The sequence below is a fragment of the Sus scrofa genome, chromosome 7 (assembly GCF_000003025.6).
Source record: "Sus scrofa isolate TJ Tabasco breed Duroc chromosome 7, Sscrofa11.1, whole genome shotgun sequence".
Taxonomy (NCBI): Eukaryota; Metazoa; Chordata; class Mammalia; order Artiodactyla; family Suidae; genus Sus; species Sus scrofa.
In genome coordinates this window covers 95,729,243-95,753,022 of record NC_010449.5, presented here as the reverse complement: position 1 = coordinate 95,753,022, position 23,780 = coordinate 95,729,243, and the positions used below count along the sequence as shown (strand labels likewise).

At 42.8% G+C, this 23,780-nt stretch overlaps 1 protein-coding gene across 11 annotated transcripts in view; it reads right to left on the bottom strand.

Moving 5' to 3' along the window:
* RGS6 (regulator of G protein signaling 6) overlaps window positions 1-23,780 on the bottom strand; it is a 564,829-nt gene that overhangs the window by 177,018 nt on the left and 364,031 nt on the right. For all 11 annotated transcript variants that reach the window (XM_021099946.1, XM_021099952.1, XM_021099945.1 and 8 more), the window contains one exon: window positions 6,136-6,235. In XM_021099946.1, the coding sequence (XP_020955605.1) occupies window positions 6,136-6,235 (100 nt within the window). The remainder of the gene's footprint in view (window positions 1-6,135; window positions 6,236-23,780) is intronic.

The following is a 23,780-nucleotide window of genomic DNA, read 5'->3' as shown; positions in this document are numbered from 1 at the left end:
GTTGGATTTGTTAACCAATGAGCCATGACAGGAACTCCTGCCTTTCTGTTTTTATACTCTTCCCTCTTGGAACTTTGACGCCATCAGGCTGTGAAGCAGTCCAGCCTAGCCTCCTGAGGGATATGAGGAGATATGGAGAACTGAACCTTGGCTAAGAGTTGCCACCCCTGCCAAGCAAGGGAGTGAGTCCGTCACAGACCCTCTAGCCTCAAATGAACCGTCAGATGTCTAGGACCCCATGGGTGAGGCCAGGAGAAGACCTGCCTGGATCGCTAATTCATGGAATCATGATCATGGAAAAGGAAAAGTCATTATAGTTTGTGGTAGCTGGTGATGCAGCAACGGATGACTGATATACGTCCTCAGAGAAATGTTTTAGATATACTCAGAAAAAGTCATGATTCTCTCCTCTTTGCTTTGTTAATTCTTCTATTAGAACATGGAGCTCATATAACTATCGGTCTACTTGTGTCTGTCTCTCTTAACTACATTAACAGCTTTTGAAAAGCAGAGATCAGGTTTTTACTCATCTTCACATCTCCTGTGGCTGCTCTGGTGCCTGGTACAGAGCAGCCACATCATCCGTTATCCGGGTCACACACTCACGACTTCCTGAAAGGCTTTCAGCTGCCCTCTGGAGTACATGGTCAATTGTAAGATTTTTTTATATCCTCATCCTTTGCAGTTAATAGTCCCTTTATCTTCTTGCCCTTCCCCAGTGGTCCTGCTTCCCTGCAGCCCTCTTCGGTGGTGGCTATCCTCCCTGCCCCATGCCTTATAGCTTATGGAATTTGAAGGCAGGTAAGCAATCTCTTTGCTTCTCATGGCTTCATTCAGACTGTCTTCAATTCCCCCCCCCCCCCGCCAAAGAACACTCAGCTTTACCTTTATGACATCGGATTAAACCACCTGTACCCATGCTGTGATCCCTGGATCTCTACTTCTCATTGCATAGGGATGCACAACCACCCTCTCTAACATGCCCCCAGTAGTGATTTCAATATCCAGAGATCTCAACCTTCCAAAATCATGACCTCTTAGTTCCCTGAGCTCCATCCCATCTCAGTCACTTATTCCCACGGTCACACCTTACATCTTGTCACCACTGACGCACTGCAGCCCCTCTACAATCTCAGTTTCAAACATTCCACTATCCAGTCGCCCTATGCTATATTTCCAGCTCTCTTTCTCTCACCTCCATCTCTAAAACTCCTTTGCCACTGGAACCTACACATTCATTAGAATCGTTACTCTTCCCTGTTCTCTTTCATCTCATGTTCTTGCTTCCCTCCTTACTTAGTTAAAATTTAATGGCCACTCATTTTAGTTGTTCTCCTGCCTCTCTCTTGATTTATCATACGTTCATACTTGCTAGAGCCTTTGGAGGACTTTTAATGAAGTATAACTTTCTGCCTGATACATGCCCAAATCAAGAGAACTAAATGCGGTTGGTGGGATTTGCCTTTCCTTAAATTCATAAATATTAATGATAAAGAGGGTCCTTAATCCTACCCAGTAGTCAAAAGTCTGTCTCCCTAGTCTAACCTCTTTACTCTCCTAAATGATGATTTCATAGCTTCTAGTCTCTCCTCAGTCCTTCAACATCTCTTTGCTTCCCATATTACTAAGAACATTTAAACAATTAGAAGAAACCTTCTATAAGCTCCCACCACCCATCCATGCTTATGTACATCTGTGCATTTACTATGCCTTATCTCCTCTTCCTATGAATACACTGTACATGTTTCCAGCTAAAGCTGCTCACCCATATGTGCCCCAGGTTCAATCCCTTACCTCCCTATTGAAATCCCTCCTTGAATTTTCCCTCTTTCTCCTGCACCATTTTCCCCCTTACTGAATCATCCCCATCATCATACAAACATACTGTGACTTTCATATACTACTCAACTATAAAAAAAGAACAAAATAATGCCATTTGCAGCAACCTAGATGGAACTAGAGACTCTCATACTGAGTGAAGTAAGTCAGAAAGAGAAAGACAAATACCATATGATATCACCTATATCTGGAATCTAATATATGGCACAAATGAACCTTTCTACAGACAAGAAAATCATGGACTTGAAGATTAGACTTGTGGTTGCCAAGGGGGACAGGGAGGGAGCAGGGTAGATAGGGAGCTTGGGGTTAATAGATGCAAACTATTGCCTTTGCAATGGATTAGCAATGAGATCCTGCTGTGTAGCACTGGGAACTATGTCTAGTCACTTATGATGGAGCATGATAATGTGAGAAAAATAGAATGTATACATGTATGTGTAACTGGGTCACCATGTTGCACAGTAGAAAAAAATGTATTGGGAAAATAACAAATAAAAATAAATTAAAAAATAAAATAAAAACCAACATACCTTAATCTCATTTATCCATTTAGATATTACTACATTTCTTCCTTTTAAAGAAAATGCCTATAAAGATTAATAGTGCTACCTTGGCTTGCTCTCCTCACATTGTGACTTGAACCCACCCCAGTAAGGCTTTTTGCTCTCAGTGCTTCATGGAACATGAACTTACCAAGGTTGGCAGTGAAGCCAACATTGCTAAATTCAGTGGTTGAGTCTCAGTCCTTATCTAACTTGACTATCAGCCACATGTGATATAGGAGCTCCACTCTTCTCTTCCTTGAAACACTTTCTAGAAAATTTGGCTTCCAAGAAACCCTATCCTCCTGACTTTCCTTGTCTCCAGCTACCTTCTCAATTTCTTTTGTTGACTTCTTTTCTCCATGACCTCTATATGCTAGAGTATCCCAAGTTTTAGGACCTAGGCTATGTTCTACACTCACTCTCATGGTGAACTCATTAATCCCATGGCTTTAAATGCCATCTATATGCCAATGACTTATATCCAAGCTCAGACTCTCCTTTAAAACATTTAGATTCACAAACTCAAGTGCTTGTTACCTCCAGTTGAATGTATGATAGGTCTGTAAAATTTAACATATCTAAAAATGATTTTTTAAAATTTCTTACAATTTAAACAAACAGACCAACAACCCCCTGCCCCACTCACAGTATTCCTCATTGAACTTGGCAACTCCGTTCTTCTAGTCACTCAAACCCCAAAGTATAGAGTTATCATCAGTTCCTTTTTTCCTCTCATATTCTACATCTGATCTCTCCCCAAATAGTATTCTGCCTTTAAACTTGCGTTGGAATCTGATCACTTCACGTATCTCCAATGCTGATAGCCTAGTCTGAGTCACCATGTTTATAGCAGCCTCCTGTGTGGGGCTTAATCTCCCAGTTTCCCAGGGTATGTGGAAAGCAATAGAGTGATCCTATTGAAATCTAAGTCAGAGCATGTCACCCATGCCCACAATACTCCAGGGGTTTTATATTAACCAAGAGACTACATGATCTAGTTCACCATTATCACTCTGACTTCACCCCTATCGTCCTTTCTTTTCTTCACTCGACCCTAGTTCCCTCTTCTCCAGGAACATGCCTTCCCTGGAATTTTAGCACTGGCTTTCTGGAATGCCTTTTCTCTTGATAGTCACATAGTTCAATCTCTCATCTCCTTCCTACTTTGCTCAAATGTCTCCTTCTCAGGAAAGTCTTGCCTGGCCACCAGTTTCAAAATTTTTTAATACTCTTATCCCCTCTTCGTATTTAATTCTTCTCCTTGGCCTTTATTACTACTGAAATTCTGCAAATTTTCCTTCTTTATTTTCTTGTCTCCTCCACTAGAATCTAAATTCCATGAACAGAAATTTTGATCTGTTTCATTTACTTCTGAATCCCCAGTGCCCAACAAAACTTAGAAAATAGTAAACATTCAATAAATATTTGTTGAACAAATGACCATATTTCAACAAGCATATTGAAAGAAGAACCCAATGGAACTTTTAGAAATAAAAATAAAATTGTTGAAATAAAACAACTAAAAGCTACCTTAAAGGTAAAATGATTTTTCAGAGAACAATACAATGTCAATGAAATAGATATATGTCATGGTTCACCTGACTAAGATAGCATAAATTTGGTACCCAAATCAGAAAGAGGGAAAGTAAGAAAAACAATAGACCAGTCTTGCCCCTGTAAATAGATACAAAAATCCTAAATAACATGTTATCAAGCAAAGCTCAGAAATTCATGAAAAATATAATATATCATAGTCAATATTTTGGTATAATTCCATTTACATAAATTTCATAATTAGAAAACTAAGAACACAAGCATTTTTCATTAGCCAAATCTACTTGGTACTTGAGTTCCGACAGTGACAGTCTGAATACTCAGTTGGGATACTTATGGGTACTTCAACTGAGTGTATTTATTTTTTAAAGTAACATACAGTATATTGACTCTTTTTTTTTTAGGCATGCTGTTCTATTAATTTTGACCTCTGTATAGATTCATGCCATCACCACCAACCCAATCAGAATACACAACTGTCCTATCACCTCATCAAATACCCTCAGACTATTTCTTTATAGTAACACTGTCCCACAAATCTCAGTCCCTGGCAACTATTGATCTGTTCTCCATCACTACAGTTTTTCTTTTCTTTTCTTTTCTTTTCTTTCTTTCTTTCTTTCTTTCTTTCTTTTTTCTTTTTGGTTTGTTTGTTTTTTAGAATGTCCTATACATGGAGTCATATAGTATGCAACATTTTGAGACTGATTTTTTTCCATTCATAACAATGACTTTGAAATTAATCCAAGTTGGTGCATATATTAGCAGTTTCCTTTTTATTGCTGGATATGGCTATAACACAGATTTTTTAATTCATTCACCCTCTGCAAGACATCTGGTTTGTTTCCAGTCTTTGGGGATAATGAATAAAGTTGCTATCAATACTGGCAACATTTTGTCTATATTCATGTCTGAAATTCATTTTTTAAAGATAAATACCTAGGAGTGGGATTGCTAGACCATATGGTGAGTGTAGGTTTAATTTTATAAGAAACTTCCAGAATAGCTGCATCATTTTACTTTTCTACTGAGAGTATGTGAGAGTTCCAGTTGCTCTGTAGCCTTAGCAACACTTGGTATTGTCAGGAATTTCATTTTAGCCATTCTATAGGTGTTCAGTAGAAACTTAGTTCTTTTGGTTCCCCCAGATTGGAAAACAAATTGCCATATTTGATAGTTAGGGAGTCATTTAAATTTTTATCTTAATTTACTTGGTTATTTATTTGGATAGTAAGGGATACACGCCTATGTGGTGAGACTGAAGAAAAGCAACAATTTGTTTAGAAAGTAGATGGGGGTTCCTCTGGTAGAAAAGGAGGTAGATGCCATCCAGTATCTCCCCCAGAGGCTCTAAGATACTGATGATGTGTTATTTATGAAGTGGCATGGTGGTACGTGTCACCTGCTTTCTTCTTGAAATTATACCCGTGTGTTTGATAGATTTCATAATTAACAATTTTAAGAGAGATTTAAGCACACAAAGCACACAAAATCCCCAAAGTAATGCAGAAAAACTTTTCAAAACTACTTCTTTTAAGAGTTCAAGTACAGTGAGTTTAGATACTTAAAAGCATTTTGCAGAATTTGAACATAAGACTTTCTTAAAGCTTGTTTAAAACTAAAATAATTTCTTTAATATTTCTGTGCTTGTATACACCACACAGATCAAACTGCTGATGGGCTGGTCAGTTTATGAATGAAGCCTCAACCCATATACAGAGGGGCTTGTCATGGTTAGACCTTTTTTTTGGTTTTTGTTTTTGTTTTTTAGGGCCACACCTGCCCTAAAAAACTGGCAACTTCCACATGCTAGGGGTTGAATCAGAGCTACAGCTGCCACAGCCACAGCAATGCCAGATCCAAGCCATGTCTGCAATCTATAGCACAGATCATGGCAATGCCAGATCCCTAACCTACTAAGCCAAGCCAGGGATCAAACCCACATCCTCATGGATACTAGTCAGATTTGTTTCTGCTGAGCCACTACAGGAATTCCCTAGATCATTCGTAATGATGGGTAAAGAATAGCTTCTTCCTAGAAACCAGGATCAGAACTAGACTTAAGAAGTACATTGAATAAATCATATTTACTAGTCATGGATTATTAGACACCCCCCAGGTCATAATCAAGGCTACACTACATTGCAGCAATATTTTCTTGTTGCCATCAACACTTTGTAAGGAGAACATTTACCTGTGACAACACTGGGGATTTTGGAGAGAAAGCTCTTGACTGTTCTGATGGGAACACCCCCTGTCTTGTCATCTTGCATCTTTGTAATGATGTCTTCAATCTGAAAGAGGTTAAAGAAAACAAGTAGTATTGCATTTCACAAAGTAGCAGTAAACCTTTATAAGCAGCCAAAATGTGGGAACATGGATGCTCACCACAGATAGCAGGAAAATCCTCCATCTCAGTCCATAAATGTAGAAGATTCTGCTATGTGCCAAGGACTGGGGGTGGGGAAGTCATGGGGTTATATAGAGAGAGTATATAGCATAGTCTGTAAGAACAACCTCCCCCCCCGCCCCCAGCTCAGGAAGATAAGGAAATTCTTGATGGGATCCAACATGTAATTTAATATGTATATGATGGGATTTCCCCATCACAAACTGAGTTTATATATAAGCTGAATCATGTGAAATTGCCATATTCAACCTAAAAATGATAATTTCCTATAGTTTAACCTAATATATTAACATACTGCTGTTGGAAGTACAGAAGGGACCAGAGAAGGATCCAGCCAGAGTCACATCTGGGAAGAAATAAAAAGTGTAGATAAAGACACGGAAAGTGCTGATCTGGAAAAGCTGGAGGACAAGACTCAGGGTTGTAACTGGTGGTGTGAAAACGGTCACCCTGAGCCACAGAGCAAGAGCAGGGCCCTCTCCTTTCGGCGTGGGGACCATACTTTCAGGAGAAAGGCCATGGGGGGCTCTGGTCTGGAGCCAAGTGAAATTGTATTGATAAAACAAGATACTGTGTATATATACTGTAAACAGAGCAGAGAGAAGAGACAGACTACCAAGGAGGTAGGTGCCAAAATTGGGAAACCTAACTGTAGCTGAGAATTTACAAGCTAGATGTAACTTTCTGGGCCGAAGACATCAGAATAGGATATGGAACAACCTGCAGCGAGAACATAGATCTTTTTGTTGGGTGGAGGGCAACTGGAAAAGGGGAGAAGATGATATTTAGTTTTTTGACATATTTTGTTCCCTTAAGCAATAGAATATATTTGAAACACCAGATGGATTCTCTGAGTGCTTCCTTAATAGAGTCACATAATTATAAGTCTAGAAATTTAAAGCTGTAGTTTATCTAGCAATTTGTGGATGAGTTTCTCCAAGTCCATGACTAACAATTTATGTGAAAGAAATAGGTAACATGTTACAAAATTAGGATAAGACATAATATAATAATAATATACAGTAGCCAAAATATTTTAAGAATTTATATGTGCTAGGTACTATTCTAAGTACTATACACATATTATCCTATTTAATTCCCACAATTACTTCATAACCTAGGTTCCACTATTATCCTCATTTTCAGATAAAGCAACTGAGATTTAGTGAGGTGTATCAATTAGGGTAGACCAGGTTAAGCTATGGTAACAAATAACCGTCAAAATCACAATGTCTTAATACAACCAAATTTATTTCTCTCTCATGCTGCAAGTCTATCAGAGGTCATCAGGGGACTCTGCTCATCCTAGTTACTCTGGGACCCAGGCTGATGGAGAAGCCACCACCTTGAATGCTGCTGGTCAGTGTGCTAGAGGGACAAGAGAGAATCCAGAGAGTCTTGCATAAGTGCTATAGCCCAGATGTTACTATAACACATTTTCTCTCCATTCTTTGGACAGAATGACTTCACCATCCAACCACAAAGGAGCCAGGGATCTAGTCTTCTGGGTGCCAGGAAGAGAGGTGAGCTGCCCATCTGTGAGCAGCATCAGTGAACACCACATAGGTTAAATGACCTTCCCGAGGTTACAAAGCTACCCAGGGGTGGATCTGAACTTGAATGCAGCCAGACCCAAAATCAGGCTTCTAACCCCTGAGATGCTCTTCTCACCCAATAAGAGTCTCAGCGAACCAGCCAAGGAGGGAGACCACCCTCCTCTGGATATTTCTGGGTTTCCCTGACAAGTGATGCTGGTAGTGAGAAAGAATCTTGAGCTCCCAGCCCCTTAAGCAGTGGTTGAATATATCACACCAGAAAGAAGGGTCATTCTCTGAAGATCTGCATGCTGTTAAATGACAGGATAAGGAGGATTTTTCATCCACATTTTTGTTACTAGTCTCAGCTAGTGCCCTGCCTTCTGTTCTCTAAACTCAGCCAACAATTCAGAGTAGTTTGAGTGTTTATTACTTATTGATAGTCAAGGAGAGCTATTCCTAGAAAAATGGTCATATATTCAAAGTAATCTATGCCTTTGATCTAGGGTGCTATATGAAACCAGAAGTATCAGTGACATTGCTGCTTTTTATGGAATGGTCTGCAAATCACTAGGAACTGGAGGGAAGCCAATATTTCCATTCAGTTAGATCCCTGACTTGACATTAGTTAGTGCAATTTCCAGTCTATGCTGATGTGGACTGGATTTGAAGACTGGCTAAGCAGGGGACATTTCCATGATTCTTTTCTCCTTTGTTGAGTTGCTTTATCACACCACTGACATTTTTTTTTTTTCTTTTTTAGGGCCACACTTGCAGCATATGTAAGTTCCCAGGTTAGGAGCTGAATAGGAGCTGCAGCTGTTGGCCTACACCATAGCTACAGCAACACCAGATCCAAGCTGCATCTATGACCCACACCTCAGCTTGCGGCAATGCCGGATCCTTAACCCACTGAGCAAGGCCAGGAATCAAACTCGCATCCTCATGGATACAGTTGGGTTCTTAACCCGCTAGTCACAACAGGATCTTCCACACCACTGAATCTTTAAAGGACTTAATTACTAAAGAAGAAGACCTATTTTCTTATGTTGGCTACAATGTACCAAGAGGTAGATCACACATCAGATCCAAAGGACAATCCCCTTAAGTGAACAGAAAGGGGATAAGGTTCCAGGAATACTTTACAACATCAGAGATGGAGAAGAATGTTCGATTGATCCTCAATTCTTGACTCCACAGTATTAATATTTACCCAGATCCTTGCTCTGGCCTCATGATAGGCAGAAGGTCTGCTCTTGACTGTGGGGCTCAGCCATGTGACCTGCCCAATGGGATGTTATTGAACATGATGTGAGCAGAGGCTTTCAATGTACCTGTGTGAAAATGCTTACCCTCTTCTCTTGCCTTTCTGCATCATCTATCTAGGTGCTGTTCCAAGGAGGGTGAGAGACATCTGGAGCAGAAGGGACCCAACCCATAGCTAGATCAGTCAAAACTCAGCTGACCTGTAGACTTGTGAGTGAGAAATACATGCTTCCTGTTGTAGGCCGCTGAGTCTGGGGTGGAGGAGCTGATACACAGGGCTTTGAAAAAAATGCATTTGTCAAAATTGCTGAAGCCACAACAAATATCCGGTAATAAGAATCAATACATCTTAGAGGTGGGGTATCCCAGAATCCAATTCTTTTAAAGAATGCAGAAATTCCATCTACACCATTTACTATGTGTATAAAAATTCTTGGGGCCTATTCCACCATCACTGCAACAGGCAAATTTGTGATCACTAAGTTTGATTCCATTATAGGGTTCACTGTGACATCAGTTAATAATACTGTCTCTGAATTTTTTTTCATGGTTTCTGGAGAAATGCTGAGAGTATATATATATATATATATATATATATATATATATATATACCCCCTTCCCAAATAAAAAATGGGGTCCTAGAAGCTTATATAAATTATAGTGACAAACATTTTCAGAACATCTATGTTATGAACAAGACTGTCTTAGGTATCTTAAATAAATTATCTGCTTTTTTTTCTTGGTCTTAAAATTAAAGGCTCAGAAAGGTTAAGTGATTTATCCAAGGACACACAGCTAGTACATGGCAAAGTCAGGATTCTTCCCCAAGTCTTCCTGTCGCCAATGCCCAAGCACTATCAAATCTAAGATGCATCTTTTCTCCTCAACCAGGGCCTGCAGACATTCCTTTAAATACAGGGCACTTAAATACTGTCTGCATTGACAGGAAAGTTTAGCTCGGTCCTAATAGGGTAGAGGAGAAACAAGAGAAATTGATTCCGATAATCAGATTTTCAACCACCTCAGGGTTTATTTTGGCCCAATGACTACAGATGGATGTTTTCTCTCTTTTCCCAGGGGCTAGTTTGGATTTGTCTTCTCCTGGCAGATCAGCTCCTGGGTTGGAAAAGAGGAGAGGGGAGGTAGATGCTTTTGTTTTCTTGACTGTTCAGTTCCATCTAACTTCTGGTACCTTTTGTGGCAAAGAAGAGCAACATCAATTCCCTGCCGTCCTTTAGTGTGAAGTTCTGTGTCATTAGGGAGCATGTTGGACCTGAGTTACACTGTGCCCATCAACAAGCAGGTGGCCCTTATCTGACAGCCAAGCCATGCAGAGAAACCATGGGGCCAGCTTGGCCAGTTCTGCCTGGATGGCTAACAACAACCACATGCCCTTCTCCAAGGAGCTCACAGCTCAGCACTGACATACAGGTAAAACATTCTTCCAAACAGCAGGAAAAATGGAAAACACTACACCACAGCTGGCTTTTCTTTGAAATAAGGAATATTATGAGGACAGTAGACACAATTCACTGAAGCAGCCAGGGGGTGTAAGAAGAGGCATAGCGAGAAGCAATCCTCTTTTTTTTACAAACTGGAGCCATCCTGGGACAATAGGAAGAACACTGGCCTGAGACCCAAGAGAAATGCCAGCCTCAGCTTCCCTGATTTGCTGTGTTGACCTTGGGCAAGTGACTTAGCCCCTCTGGACCTCACTTCCCTCCTCTCTACAGTGATAGTGATAGGCCTGGTTGCTAAACCAAGATTTCTAGTTCTAAAACATGAGCGATTTCTCTGACTTGACAAATGCAAAGCTGTGTCTGAGGAAAGAAGAGGACCAGCAGTTAGTCCGCTGGGTTCCCACTCTGCCCATCTGCCAGGGGGATACAGACAGAACGTGTCCTGTGCTAAGTGGTGTGAGGTGGGAGAAAGGTGCTGGGCAGGACCAGGGATGTTTGAGGTGTTTAGAAAAAATTTTGGACATATGGCTTCAGAAGCCAGACAGAGACATGACCCAAAGAGGTGCTGACACTGCCCCTCCTTGGCCAGTTCTACCTCTGCTTAGATAGATGGAACTCCCCACAGAAGTGACTAAAGGCTAATATTGTTGGTGTAAATTAATTATCTGATCACTAATTTATTTAGCTCCTCCAGCCTTTCCTCAGTGGAAGATTAAAAAACTTCAAGAATAGGTAAACGATGTTGTTATTATTTAAAGAAAAAAAAACCCACCACAACTTCAACAAAAGTCAGAGTGTGCCTTAGGCGTAAAGGTCTTTTTTATTGAAGCATTTCATCTTGACTTTGCAATCAGTTGCCTATTTCTAGCTACTAATGGCTGTCACTTTAGTGCCTGCATTCATTAAAGACCCCTTCTGTTTTGGTGTCTGCGAATGAGTAAAAATAATTCTTTGGACACATCTTATCAGCCTGGAGGCAGGAATCAGAGCTGGCAAATGATAATCATATTTCTTAATCCAAAATGGGCACGCTTCACTGAGCATGCTCTATCCCATATGTGTTCCAGAAGATCAGGCCATTTCTCACTTTTATTTTTAAAAACACAGCACATGGCTATTCTCAACTTTTAAATGTCTCTCAGATTCACTTACTGGTTTAGGGGACATTTATTGAGCACCTACAAAGTGCCAGGTACTGATTTAGTGTCCATGGTTACAAAAAGTTGGTAAGAAACAGAATCTGTTGCCCTTCACCATGGACTAATAAATTTCAGAAAGATTCAGGGATCAAGGCTTACAGTTAAGGATGTGTTGGAGACAGCAAAGAAGCTAGAGACACTAAGAAATAGCATTTTCAGAGGCACTCAGAGGGGAAGCCAGCAAGACTTCTTTCCTTTTTCTCCACCCATTCAAAAGACTGATTTCAATGGCAGGAGCAGAGTTTTGAGATTCTTTGTGCTAGCTATGACAATAAAGGCAATGTCTGCTAATTTGTGTTCAGTTAAACTGTATCAGCTTAGAATGCTTTTGATAGAAAGTTAAAAAAATTCCAAACTCATAACAGTATGGAGTTTCCTTACAAAACCAAAAATAGAGTTACCATATGATCTTGCAATCCCACTCCTGGGCATATATCCAGAGAAAACTCTAATTTAAAAAGATACACGCACCCCAATGTTCATAGCAGCTCTGTTCACAACAGCCGAGACATAGAAGCAACCTAAATGTCTACCCATAGATGAATGGATAAAGATGTGGGGAGTTCCTGTTGTGGCTCAGTGGGCTAAGGATCTGCCATAGCTGCAGCATAGGTCACAGATGTGGCTCAGATCCTGTGTTGCCGAGGCTGTGGTATAGGCCACAGCTGCAGCTCCTATTCAACTCCCGGCCTGGGAACTTCCATATGCTGCAGGTGCAGCAGTAAAAAGAAAAAAAAAAGATGTAGTGTACACACACACACACACACACACACACACACATACACACAGAGGAATGTTTGTCAACCATAAAAAATGAAATAATGCCATTTGTAGCAACATGGACCTAGAGATTATCATACGACGTGAAATTAAGTCAGACAAAGACAAATATCATATGATATCACTTACATGTGCAATCTAAAAAACTATACAAGTGAGCTTTTATACAAAACAGAAACAGACTCATGGACATAGAAAACAAACTTATTGTTACCAAAGGGGAGAGGAGGGTGTCCAAATTAGGAGATTGGGATTAACAGATAGATACTACTGTAGATAAAACAGATAAACAAGGTCCTATTGTATGGCACAGGGAACTATACACATTATCTTGTAATAATTTATAATGGAAAAGAATCTTGGAGTTCCCGCCATGGTGAAGTGGTTGACGAATCCGACTAGGAACCATGAAGTTGTGGGTTCAATCCCTGCCCTTGCTCAGTGGGTTAAGGATCCGGTGTTGCTGTGAGCTGTGGTGTAGGTCGCAGACGTGGCTCAGATCCCGCGATGCTGTGGCTCTGGCGTAGGCCGGCAGCTACAGCTCCAATTAGACCCCTAGCCTGGGAACCTCCATATGCCGCGGGAGCAGCCCAAGAAATGGCAAAAAGACAAAAAAAAAAAAAAAGAATCTGAAAAAGAATATATATACATATGTATGTGTATATATAAATATGAATAATGTGTGTATATATGTATGTGTATGTATTTACATATACATACTATGTATGTGCACACATGATGTATATGTGTATACATATATACATACCCACACATATATATATACATATATATAAAATTGAATCACTTTGCTATACACCAGAAACTAACACAACACTATAAACCAACTGTACTTCAATAAAAGATTAAAAAAAATCCAAACTCCAAACATGGGTGATTTTTTTTTTCACATAACAAGCATTCTGTACATGAGTGGCTGCTTGTTATCGCAGTTACTCACTTCTAGGGGAATACCCATCTTGGTCTTTCCTTCATGGTTTCCACACAGCTACCCCAGCTCTAGACATCGCTTCTGTGTTAAAGAAGAAGAAAAAAGTGGGAAGAAGCGGGGAGTTTTGGTACAGCTGTACTTGTTCCTTTTATCTGGAAAAGCAATATTCCTTCCCAGAAGATCCTAACAGATCTCTACTCAAGCATCATTGGCCAGAACAGCATCCCATGGCTACAGGTGGTTGCAAAGGAACCTGGGAAGAGGGTATCCAGCATTTCCACCCTCTACACCACATAGACGTATGCAAAGAGGAGAAGAGAAATGGGATTGGGTTAACCAAGTAACATTACCTGCCACAAGGAACTTGTATTAGAGGAGATTCATGAAGGATGGTTGGGAAGATGTTGAATCATCTTTGATCTGTTCTCTACATGCAGCCTGTGTGATGCTCTTCAGGGGAAAATTTGATCTGTTAACTTCTCTACTTAAAATCTGTCTGTGATTTCTCAGTGCTTTGTCTGTTATAAGCTCTTATAGGACCCGCTATCTTTCTCTGTACCAATTATCACTTTAATTCATACTTGCATTCCCTGTTAGACTGTTCTGCTTATCATTTAATCCTAATTGTAAGTGCTCAGTAAATGTTTATTGAATGAATTATAGAATGAATGCATCTGTAAATGAACGAATCCATGATGTGAGTGCTACATTCTTAACAAACTTTATCTTGGATTCCGGCATTGAATAGGATACTTCATATATTAGGGTCTTGGGGGTAGTGATATCTGCAATTTATAATAAATTTGGTATTTGCATTTTCAAGATAATTCTGCTTTGTAAATAAACAGAAATTTCAAGATTCCATGAACCTTAGCAACAATGTTCAAGGAACTGCTAAACAGGCACCTAAGTACCAGTTGAACTAGGAGCCAATTCCTCAATGTACTGAGCCTGACATTACCCAGGGGCGGTGCCAGGCTAGAAGGATGAAGCAGTGTTATTTGTTTTGTCTCTGGAAGCTTACTTTTACGATTTTAATATTACCATATGTAGTGCTTCATAAATTACTTTTATGGAAAACATTTTCTCCCATTTAATTGAAGAGAAAAGCAGGCAAGAATGACATTCTAGGTCAGGGAACAAATGGCTTGCTGATGCCACTTTAGAGGAAATGACTTTCCCGTGAGCTTGGCTGGAATAGTTAAGCCTTAGAAGGCATCATCTCTCTTGTAGAAGAATCCGTTGTTTGTTTGAAAATATGAGTGGAGCAGGTCCTTTGGAACAAGGAACCTCTAAATGCGGAAGGTCAGATACAATACAAATGAGGAAAATGAACACTGACCGATGAAACATTCCAGAAATGTCAGGGGACCTAAATTCTCTTTATTAGAATCACAAATGACCCTAATTTGAGTGTGCCATCTGCTTCTGATGGGGAGCCCTCCCCTTTTTACAGATACGCTCGCTGATACTTAGGGAAGGTAAACTGTCCAAGACTTGAAATGATGGGATTATTGGTAAGAAACCCAGGCAGTCTTGCTAAACAGCTGGCTCTCTGGGTCACTACACTGGTGCCACAGTAGCTCCCCGGGCAGCCGAGGTTCACCAAAGGCTTTAGCTGAGTGGGAGGTGATGCAAAAGATAGGGTCACATCCTATGTTTAAAAGTTTAATAAACAGTGTAGAAGGCAGAAAATTGGTCCCGTCCCCAAAGATGTGCACATCCTGTACATTGGAACCTGTGAACATAATACCTTACAGCGAAAGAGACTCTGCAGATGTAATGAGCTTAGGGCTTTGAGATGGAGTGGTTATCCTGGGTTATCCAGGTGGGCTTAGTCTAATCACATGAGTCCTTGAAAAATGAGGACTTTTCCCGGCTGCAGTCAGTTAAGAGAGAGGTGTGACCACAGAAAAAAGGTCAAGGAGACGGGACTTTGCTAGCTTTGAGGATGGAGGGAGTGACCATAGTCCAAGGAATGTAGGCGGCCTCTAGAAGACAGAAAAGGCAAGGAAACGGATTGTCCCCTAGAGCCCTCAACAAGGCATGCAATTCTGCCAACACCTTGGTTTTAGTGCAGAAAGACCCATTTCAGACTTCTGACCCCCAGAACTATGAAAGAGCAAGTTTATGTTGTGTTATGCCATTCAAATTGTGGTTAATTTGTTATAGCAGCAATAGTGGCCCCTATTCAAGAGTGAATGTTTAGAAAATAAGTATATTGTTTTAAAAACAGATTAATATTTTCTCCTTCCGCAGAGGAAGTGAGTAGATTTCCCCATATTCTGCTGCTTTCTGATCTTTCCGAACAGCCAAACCCATGGTCAACCAGGAATTGCGGCCGTCTCCTTGGAGGAAGATGTCAAGGATGATGTCTGTCTATAATCTAAAGTAATTGCTTCCATGACATTTTAAATGCTTCAGTTTTTGGTCTACCTGGGACCAATTAGATGGGTGGCTCAGAAGTTATTTCCAGGAGCTTCTTAAATGGGTCACAGTGACCCATTCATTAACTCCAACGCCACATGCTACACACAGAAAAACCACTACACTTTTATTTCCCATCCCAAATACTACCCTATGTCCCAAATATTGCCACATTCTTCAACCTACCTACCAAGGAGAATTGCACAAGGAACATCACGTGGCAACATTGCCCAACTAATTAGTTCAGCACCATAAAATGCTCCCAATTTGAACACGAAGCCTTTCCTATTAAGTTCCTACCAAAATACTCTAGTTTAACATGCAAATCACCTTTCCCTTACGGCTGGAGAGAGGTCGGTATCTTTGTTTCCAAAGAAAACGGGTCCCTCCGGGAATATTACTACATAGTTTTTTTCCTGGAGCATGAAACATAAGACCTTGTCCTCCCTCTACCCCTAAGAACATCCTGGGCTCTGAAATCATTCAGCATTTCTGACTTTTCCTCAACACCTTCCCCTGTTCTAAGCTGAACAATTGAACTGGCCCATGGGGGGTGAATTTTAGGGCTTGAAATCATGTATGTAAATACATGCTGTGGCTCCCTACTGCTACAAAATCAATGCCAAGTTTCCTTTATGGAAGTCAAAGTCCTCTATGATTTGGCATCAAACTACCTTCCCAGCATCAGCTCCACCAACCCTTTTGGTTCCTGGACACACTTATCTGCAAACAACTCCCTGATCATGCTGTGATTCATCCACCTGTGCAAACTCACCCAAATCCTTGTCACGCTCCCAGGTCCTGATCAAAGCTCTTCTTCTAGGAAATGTCACTTGATTTTTCCAGCACATGCCTACATATGCATTATGAATGTCTGTATTATTTCCCTTTTCCATCCCAAGAATGTTAGGTAAGAACTAGAAGAAAAGTGTTTCGCCCTCTACAACAGTGGTAAGTGCCATATGCCTCTGTTTGGGGCTTATTTTCTGTTGCCGCAGTTCTGCTTCTTTCCCTCTAGAATGGAACTTTCTGGAGGGAAGAGACAATTCTCATCTTTGAAGATGAGCCCTGGTCTTCCACACCTGGGCTCCACTGAATGGAAATAGAAAACAGAGAAGATGCTTCTCATCCCTTAAAATGGAAAATTCATCCCTTAATCTCAGGGAAATGAAAGCCCTTCACAGGCTCTCAGAGTTTTGGAGAAAAAAGTATTTCAAGATGGAACAAGAAGGGCCAGAATGAAGTTTCCTGCACAATTGGGAACACCGAAACACCCAGAGAAGATTTAGAGAATTAAAAGCAAACGAAATCTGCACCTGGGTCCCAGTTGTCCGCAGGCTCCCCTCTCACTTTGTCCACACCGCTTCCAACAGGCGTGCCTGCTGGCTGCCCAGCTGCCTGCTCCTCCCATCCCCGGAGGCCCCATCTGCTTTGCTTGGAACCACTGATGTCCACACTCGGAAGAACCCAGGGGTGGCACCACTTCTCAGTGCTACCACCGCTGCCACCCTGCCCTCCAGCGGCGAGGGCGAGCCTGCCCACCTTTCCTCAGCCCAGCTGCCTGTGATTCTGTGTCTCTGGGTTCGCCTGGCCCCTCCTGACCTGTCCTGTGGGAACCCTTTCTTTTCCACTGTTTCCTAAGATGGTGCCTTCCCCTGATCCAGTCACTTTTCTTCCTGTTGGATGAATGGAGCCCCCAGGTGCTCCAGAAAGCACAAGAGAGTCACCATGGGGGAGAGAGACTGGGATAGACCAGAAGGGACAACCCCCCCCCCCGCCACCACTCCAATTCTATGCAGGCAAAAGCAGGTAAGACAGTCCTAAAGGGGAAAGAGGAATCACCATGTATTCCAGATGCATGTGAGTGTTCACTAGGTGGTAGGTGCTGGGACACCAGACATAGGGGTCCCTTCCCTCTGTGCTCACCTTTAGCGGGGAGGCCCAAAGAAAATTTTAAAGGAGCCTATAGAAGAAGAGGAATAGGCCTCAACAGAGCTGTGCGGAAGGATATGTGGTTACATTGCTGATTTCAGGTAATTCCTGCCTCCACTCTGAAGGGCGCCCTGAGCACTGCGTCCTCAGCAACCTGGGGTCCCGCTGGACTCTGCTGGGTGGGGCCTAGGACAACCCTGGCCTGTGCTGCCAGAGGGACAGCAGCAGGGATCCTGTTTTGGGTTTTGTGTCTCAAGCCTCTTCTGCTGATAATGAATGCTGCTCAGAACACCCCAGCCCATGGGCTGTTTTCAGGAACACACTTCCGAGTGATGCCAGAGTACCCCTCCTGGTCGGTAACTGATGCCCAGAGGCTGCATCTCCCCTGTAGAGTTTGGATGTTGGCCTACACTGCATTCCTGCACCATAAAATGCCCCCTGCACCTTCTCACCTTACTCAGAAAGAAGCAGAAGGTCCCTCTGGTTTTTTGTATTGGCTCGTCTCTCCCTATCAATTCAGCCACCGAGGATTAAATGGAACAGGCTAAGGCAGGTAATTTTATTCTCTTCTTTGCTTTATAATATTCCTGCAACTTTTTTTTTTTTTAATATCCAGGAACTACTTTTACTCATTTTAAGGAATAACAGTTCATTTCTAAACTGTAAAGGAAGAAGTAGGCCAAAGCTTGTAGCACAGGACCTGGCACCGAGGTGCTCCCAATAAATGTTCATTTCCCCTCCTTCAAAACAGATTTAACTTCCTCTTCTATCAGAAACAAACAAGTAACCACAGAAGAGTTGATGGCTCCCTTCAGGTGCATGTGACTGGCTCTTCAGTGTTCAGTCCCCTGCCTCAGGGGACAGGCGATGGGGATGAGGAGTCAAGCTTTCCACAGAGGGGTCAGTGATGTCACTTCCCACTTAAGGAGCCCCCTCTGTGTAGGTTCCCAGCTACCTGGGAGAGGGTCATCCCTTGAACCAACTCTGCAGCAGTTCTTTCAGGCTCCCCAGGGAAGCCTTGCTTTACCACCTCCTGTTCCCAGTCCCACTACATGGCAGGATGCACGGCAGAACCTTCTTGGCCGTGGGTAGTAGTAGCACTTTACCAAGGAGAAGTCCACACCTGTCTGCAAGAAGGACGAGGTTTTAGGCCAGGAAGTGGTGTTTTTATTTCCATGTCCTTTGCCTCACGGACTTATTTTTCATTCCCAAGAAAATGAGATTTAATATGGTATGTATCTGATTTAATGTCGATTTTAATCAAGGAAGGAGCCCAAGCGACTCTGGGAAGCCGGTGATGCACTGCTGGCCACACACTGAAAATCTATGGGATAAACACCCTTATCTGAAAATAAACCCTAGCAGTTCCTTAGAGGACAGTGAGGTCATTTTGCCAATGACTTCGGTTAACGCACAGATTAAGCGGCTTTTGTAGTCACTTTTTTTTTTTTTTTCTTTTTTCTTTTCAATCTCCCTGCAGGTCTTCTGCAACAAGCGAGAAGGATCAGGCTGGGCAGATGGGGCGTGGCCCTGCAGCTTGCCAGTCATTCAGCTGGCCACGCCCCCAGTCTTTACATTTAAGAGGAGACGTGCTAAGACCCCATTCAGTCATCAGGAGGAACCAGAAAGGAAAAATCTGTAGAGTACCTGGCCCCTCCTGCCTAAATGAAAAGTACCTTTTCCCTCCTCCGCTTGTGGGTGGAGGTGCAGAGGAGGGAGGCGAATGCGAGGACCTTCCGGATTTGAAATACTGACCACAGCCATTTAGAAGGGAGAGGGTTTTCTCCCCCACCTAAGAAGCAAGGTTTTCCCAGGCCCTAAAAGTCTTGGCAGGGCTATGGAATTGGCTAGTGGGTGGTGGGGACTGGGGCCATTTCCAGAGTGGGACCACATCAGAAGGACCACGTCTCAGGTGTGGCGTCCCCACCAGCGCAGCTCTACCGGCTCTACGGGAGCCCCCTCTGCATCGCTGCTGTTCTTATGATGCCACCTTGTGAAGCACCTTGTTAGGAGCTGAACCATCCTCCCCAAAGTCCTACATTGAAGTTCGAGCTCCCAGTGCCTCCGAGCGTGGCCTGATGTGGAGACAGGGTCTTTACAGAGGCTCTCATGTTATAATGAGGTCATACCGTGAACCCTCTCTTTATAAGGGGATGTCTGGACGCAGAGACAAGTAAAAGGAAGACGCTGTGAAGAGACAGGGAGAAGACAGTCACCTGCGGGCGGAGTAGAGTGGAGGAAAGTGTCCGGAACAGGTCCGTCCATGACCGCCCGCAGAAGGAACCGACCCCGTGGACACCTTGATCCCGATCTACTAGACAGCGTTGAGACAACAGATTCCGGTTGTTTGGGCCACTCAGTCTGTAATACTTTCTTATGGCAGCCCCCGCAAACCTGACACTCCTCAGGTGATTTTACAGATCATGGAAATGAACTTTTTCCAACTCTTGTTGTTCAGTGCACAATGAAAATGATTTCCTCTTGTGCTCCTTGCCTCTCCTGCCTCTCCCCTCCCCCACCCTCTACACACACACATTCTTTCTCTCAAGAGATGATGGCTAATTATTTCCAGATTAGACAGTGTCCCGTGTGCCAAATTGACTCATTTGACATCTTGCATATTGTCTGATTCCCAGGAAGCCACACAGCATACGACCTCAAAGCTCTGTTTTCTAAAAGCCGAGGCCATGTCTAACATTAGGGCAGAGAATAAATACCAGATTCATAGACTAGACTTGAGATCAGGAGGGGCAGGAAGACACTATTTTCCAGAATCAGGAGGAGTATTACAGCCAGAGCTAGTTTTTGTTTGTTCTAAAACTATCTGGAATAAGGATTAAATGTCAACTCCTATACTTAGGGCACAGAAACATGGAAGAGCACATCATTGAGAGATAAATGCTTTAGCAGCCCAAATATTAGATATTTTTCATTTGAGTCAACTAAAAATGTACCATGTAATATGACAGCAAACGGCAAATAACAAAAGGTCAATTTGATCATAGGATGCATTAACAGAAACATAGTGATCTGAGTGAGGGAGGTGATGGGGCCCTCGTCTGTCCTGAGGAGGACTCACTTGGGAAAACCAAGTTCCTGACTGGCACCAGATCTGTGAGAACATCCACAAACTGTAGCAAGTGTAAAAGCATGTAACCTAGACCCTGGGGAAGCATTACATGACGGGACAGTGCTCAGTCCCTCTGCCTGAATATCTACCAACTTAAATAAAACCACAGTCCAAGTGAAAAGAGTGTGTTTGCAAGTCACGAAGCTGGCGAGGATGTGGAGAAAAGGGAATCCTCTGACACTGTTGGTGGGAATGTAAACGGGTTACAGCCACTGTGGAAAACAATATGGAGGTTTCTCAAAAGCCAAAAAACAGAAGTACCGTATGATTCAGCAATTACACTCCTGGGTATATATCCGAAAAAACCAAAAACACAAATGTGTAAAGATACATGCATCTCCATGTTCATAACAGCATTATTTATAGCTGCCAAGATATGAAAGTAACATAAGTGTCTATCAATAGATGAATGGATAAAGATGTCATATATATGTACACACACACACACACACACACACACACACACACACACACACACAATGGAATACTACTCAGTCATAAACAAGAATGAAATTTTTCCATTGACAATTACATGGATGGACGTGGAAGGCATTATGTTAAGTAAGTCAGACAAAGAAAGACAAATACCATACGATATAATCTATATGTGGAATATAAATACCCAACAAACTAGTGAGTATAGCAAAAAAGAGGCACTCACAGAGGTAGACAACAAACTCATGGTTACTAGTGAGGGGAGGGAAGGGGGAGGGGCAACAGAGGGGTAGGGAATGAGGAGATACAAATATACTACATCTGCAATAGGTAAGCTACAAGGATACAGTGTGTAACACAGGGACTATAGGTAATATTTTATAGTAACTATAAATGGAATAAAACCTTTAAAACTTGCAAATCACTGTATTGTACACCTGTACTTACATAATATTGTACATCAACTATAATTCAATGACATTAATAATAATAAAAGAGTGTGTTTTCTTTGCAAAAGCAGCTTCCAAGCAAGGGCTGAAGTTCTTGGTCCTTTTTTTTTTTGGCTTTTTAGGGCTGCACCTGTGGCATATGGAGGTTCCCAGGCTAGGGGTTCAATCGGAGCTACAGCTGCCAGCCTACACCACAGCCACAGCAACGCCAGATCCAAGCCACTCTGTGACCCACCACAGCTCACAGCAATGCCAGATCCTTAACCCACTGAGCAGGCCAGGGATCAAACTCTCAACTTCATGGTTCCCAGTTGGATTCGTTTCCGCTGCGCCACGACGGGAGCATGTCTTGGTCCTTTCTACATAGAGTTTCTGATCTGCTACTGCCAAGCTCTAGAAGTACTCCTTGAGCCTAGGTCCTGGTCCCTAGGAGCCACTTCCATTCCTTAAAATGCAACTAAGTCAGCTTGGAAGGGAAACCTGTTAACCTATTACTCCAGTCCTCCCTGCGGATGAATTAATGCTCAGATGAACTCTCACCAGAAAACCTTAGAGAACAAGGCCACCCTAAAGGGCTGGGGACAGTGGGAGATGGGGGGGTTGGGTCTGAGGCTTGAGTTCTAAGGTGGACAGGCCTGGGTGAGGGGCTATAGGTGAAGGGTGGGGTGAAAGGGCCCTTCTGGAGCTAGGGGAGGCCTGAGAGTGCAGGCCCTGGGGCGGGGGTAGCGTGTCCAAGAAGGAGAGGAGATGCTGAATGGGTGGATGGGTGGGGAGGTCTCATTCCCACAAGCCCTCAGGGTGGCTTTTCTGCATCTGGTTCTTACCTTTTCTTTGTCACAAGGAAATCACTCCCCCTCGGAGAATCTCAGTCTCCTTATAAATGAATTGGATGAGCTCCATCATGCAACGCATGTTTGCAGAAAATGTTTCAGCCAGCCAGCCCTCCTTTCCCTGAAGTCCAAAGGCCTCCATGGGGGGGGGGCGGCTATCTGGGTTTCTGGGTGTTTCCAGGCCAGTCCAGACTATCAGTCCTCCCTCCTGCTTCAGGATGAATGCTGGCCCCATGGGCAGGGGTGGAAGAGTTAGGACAGAGAAACACTCCCTGATGTGTCTACCCTGTGGCCTTCACTTGCCCCTGCTTCCCAGGTTGGTGCAGGGTTCAAATGAGATGTACAGGGAAGCTCTTTCTTCCTTTTTCTTTTGTTCTTTTTAGGGCCACACCTATGGCATATAGATGTTCCCAGATTAGAGGTCGAATCTGAGCCACGTCTGCGACCTGTACCACCGCTCACGGCAACGCCAGATCCCTAAAGCACTGAGCAGGGCCAGGGATCAAACCCCCATCCTCCTGGTTACTAGCTGGATTCATTAGCTCTGAGCCACAACAGGAACTCCATAGGGAAGCACTTTTAAGAGCTGGGAGGGCTGCTTCTTAGCCCAGCTCCCAGGCCCTGTTGCCCTGGAGAGAAGAGGGGTTCAGCCTGAGCCCCAGGGGGGATGGGCTCTGGCATGGCTGGAGGCCTTTCCACACTGAGCCTTACAGGGAAGGACAGCTCCGTTTAAAAATTATGAGTGGGTGCCCTCAAAAATGTCCTTTTCTCCCCCAGGGGCCTCCTTTTGGAAGCCAATTACGTGCTGGCCTCAAACATTCTCCTTGGGCATTCAAGAGCCTGGGGAGCCAGGGTTGGGGGACGGTTTGGGGGCAGAGGTGGAGAGATGGAGAGAGAACAGCATTACCTGCATTTGTGATAATGCATGTGCCATGGAGAGAGAACTTCCATCTGATAATCGCTTCTGACAGATAAAAAGCCTTTGCCCACGTGTAGGTCAACTGGGGATGCTGAGATTTGATGGGAATTGAAATCAG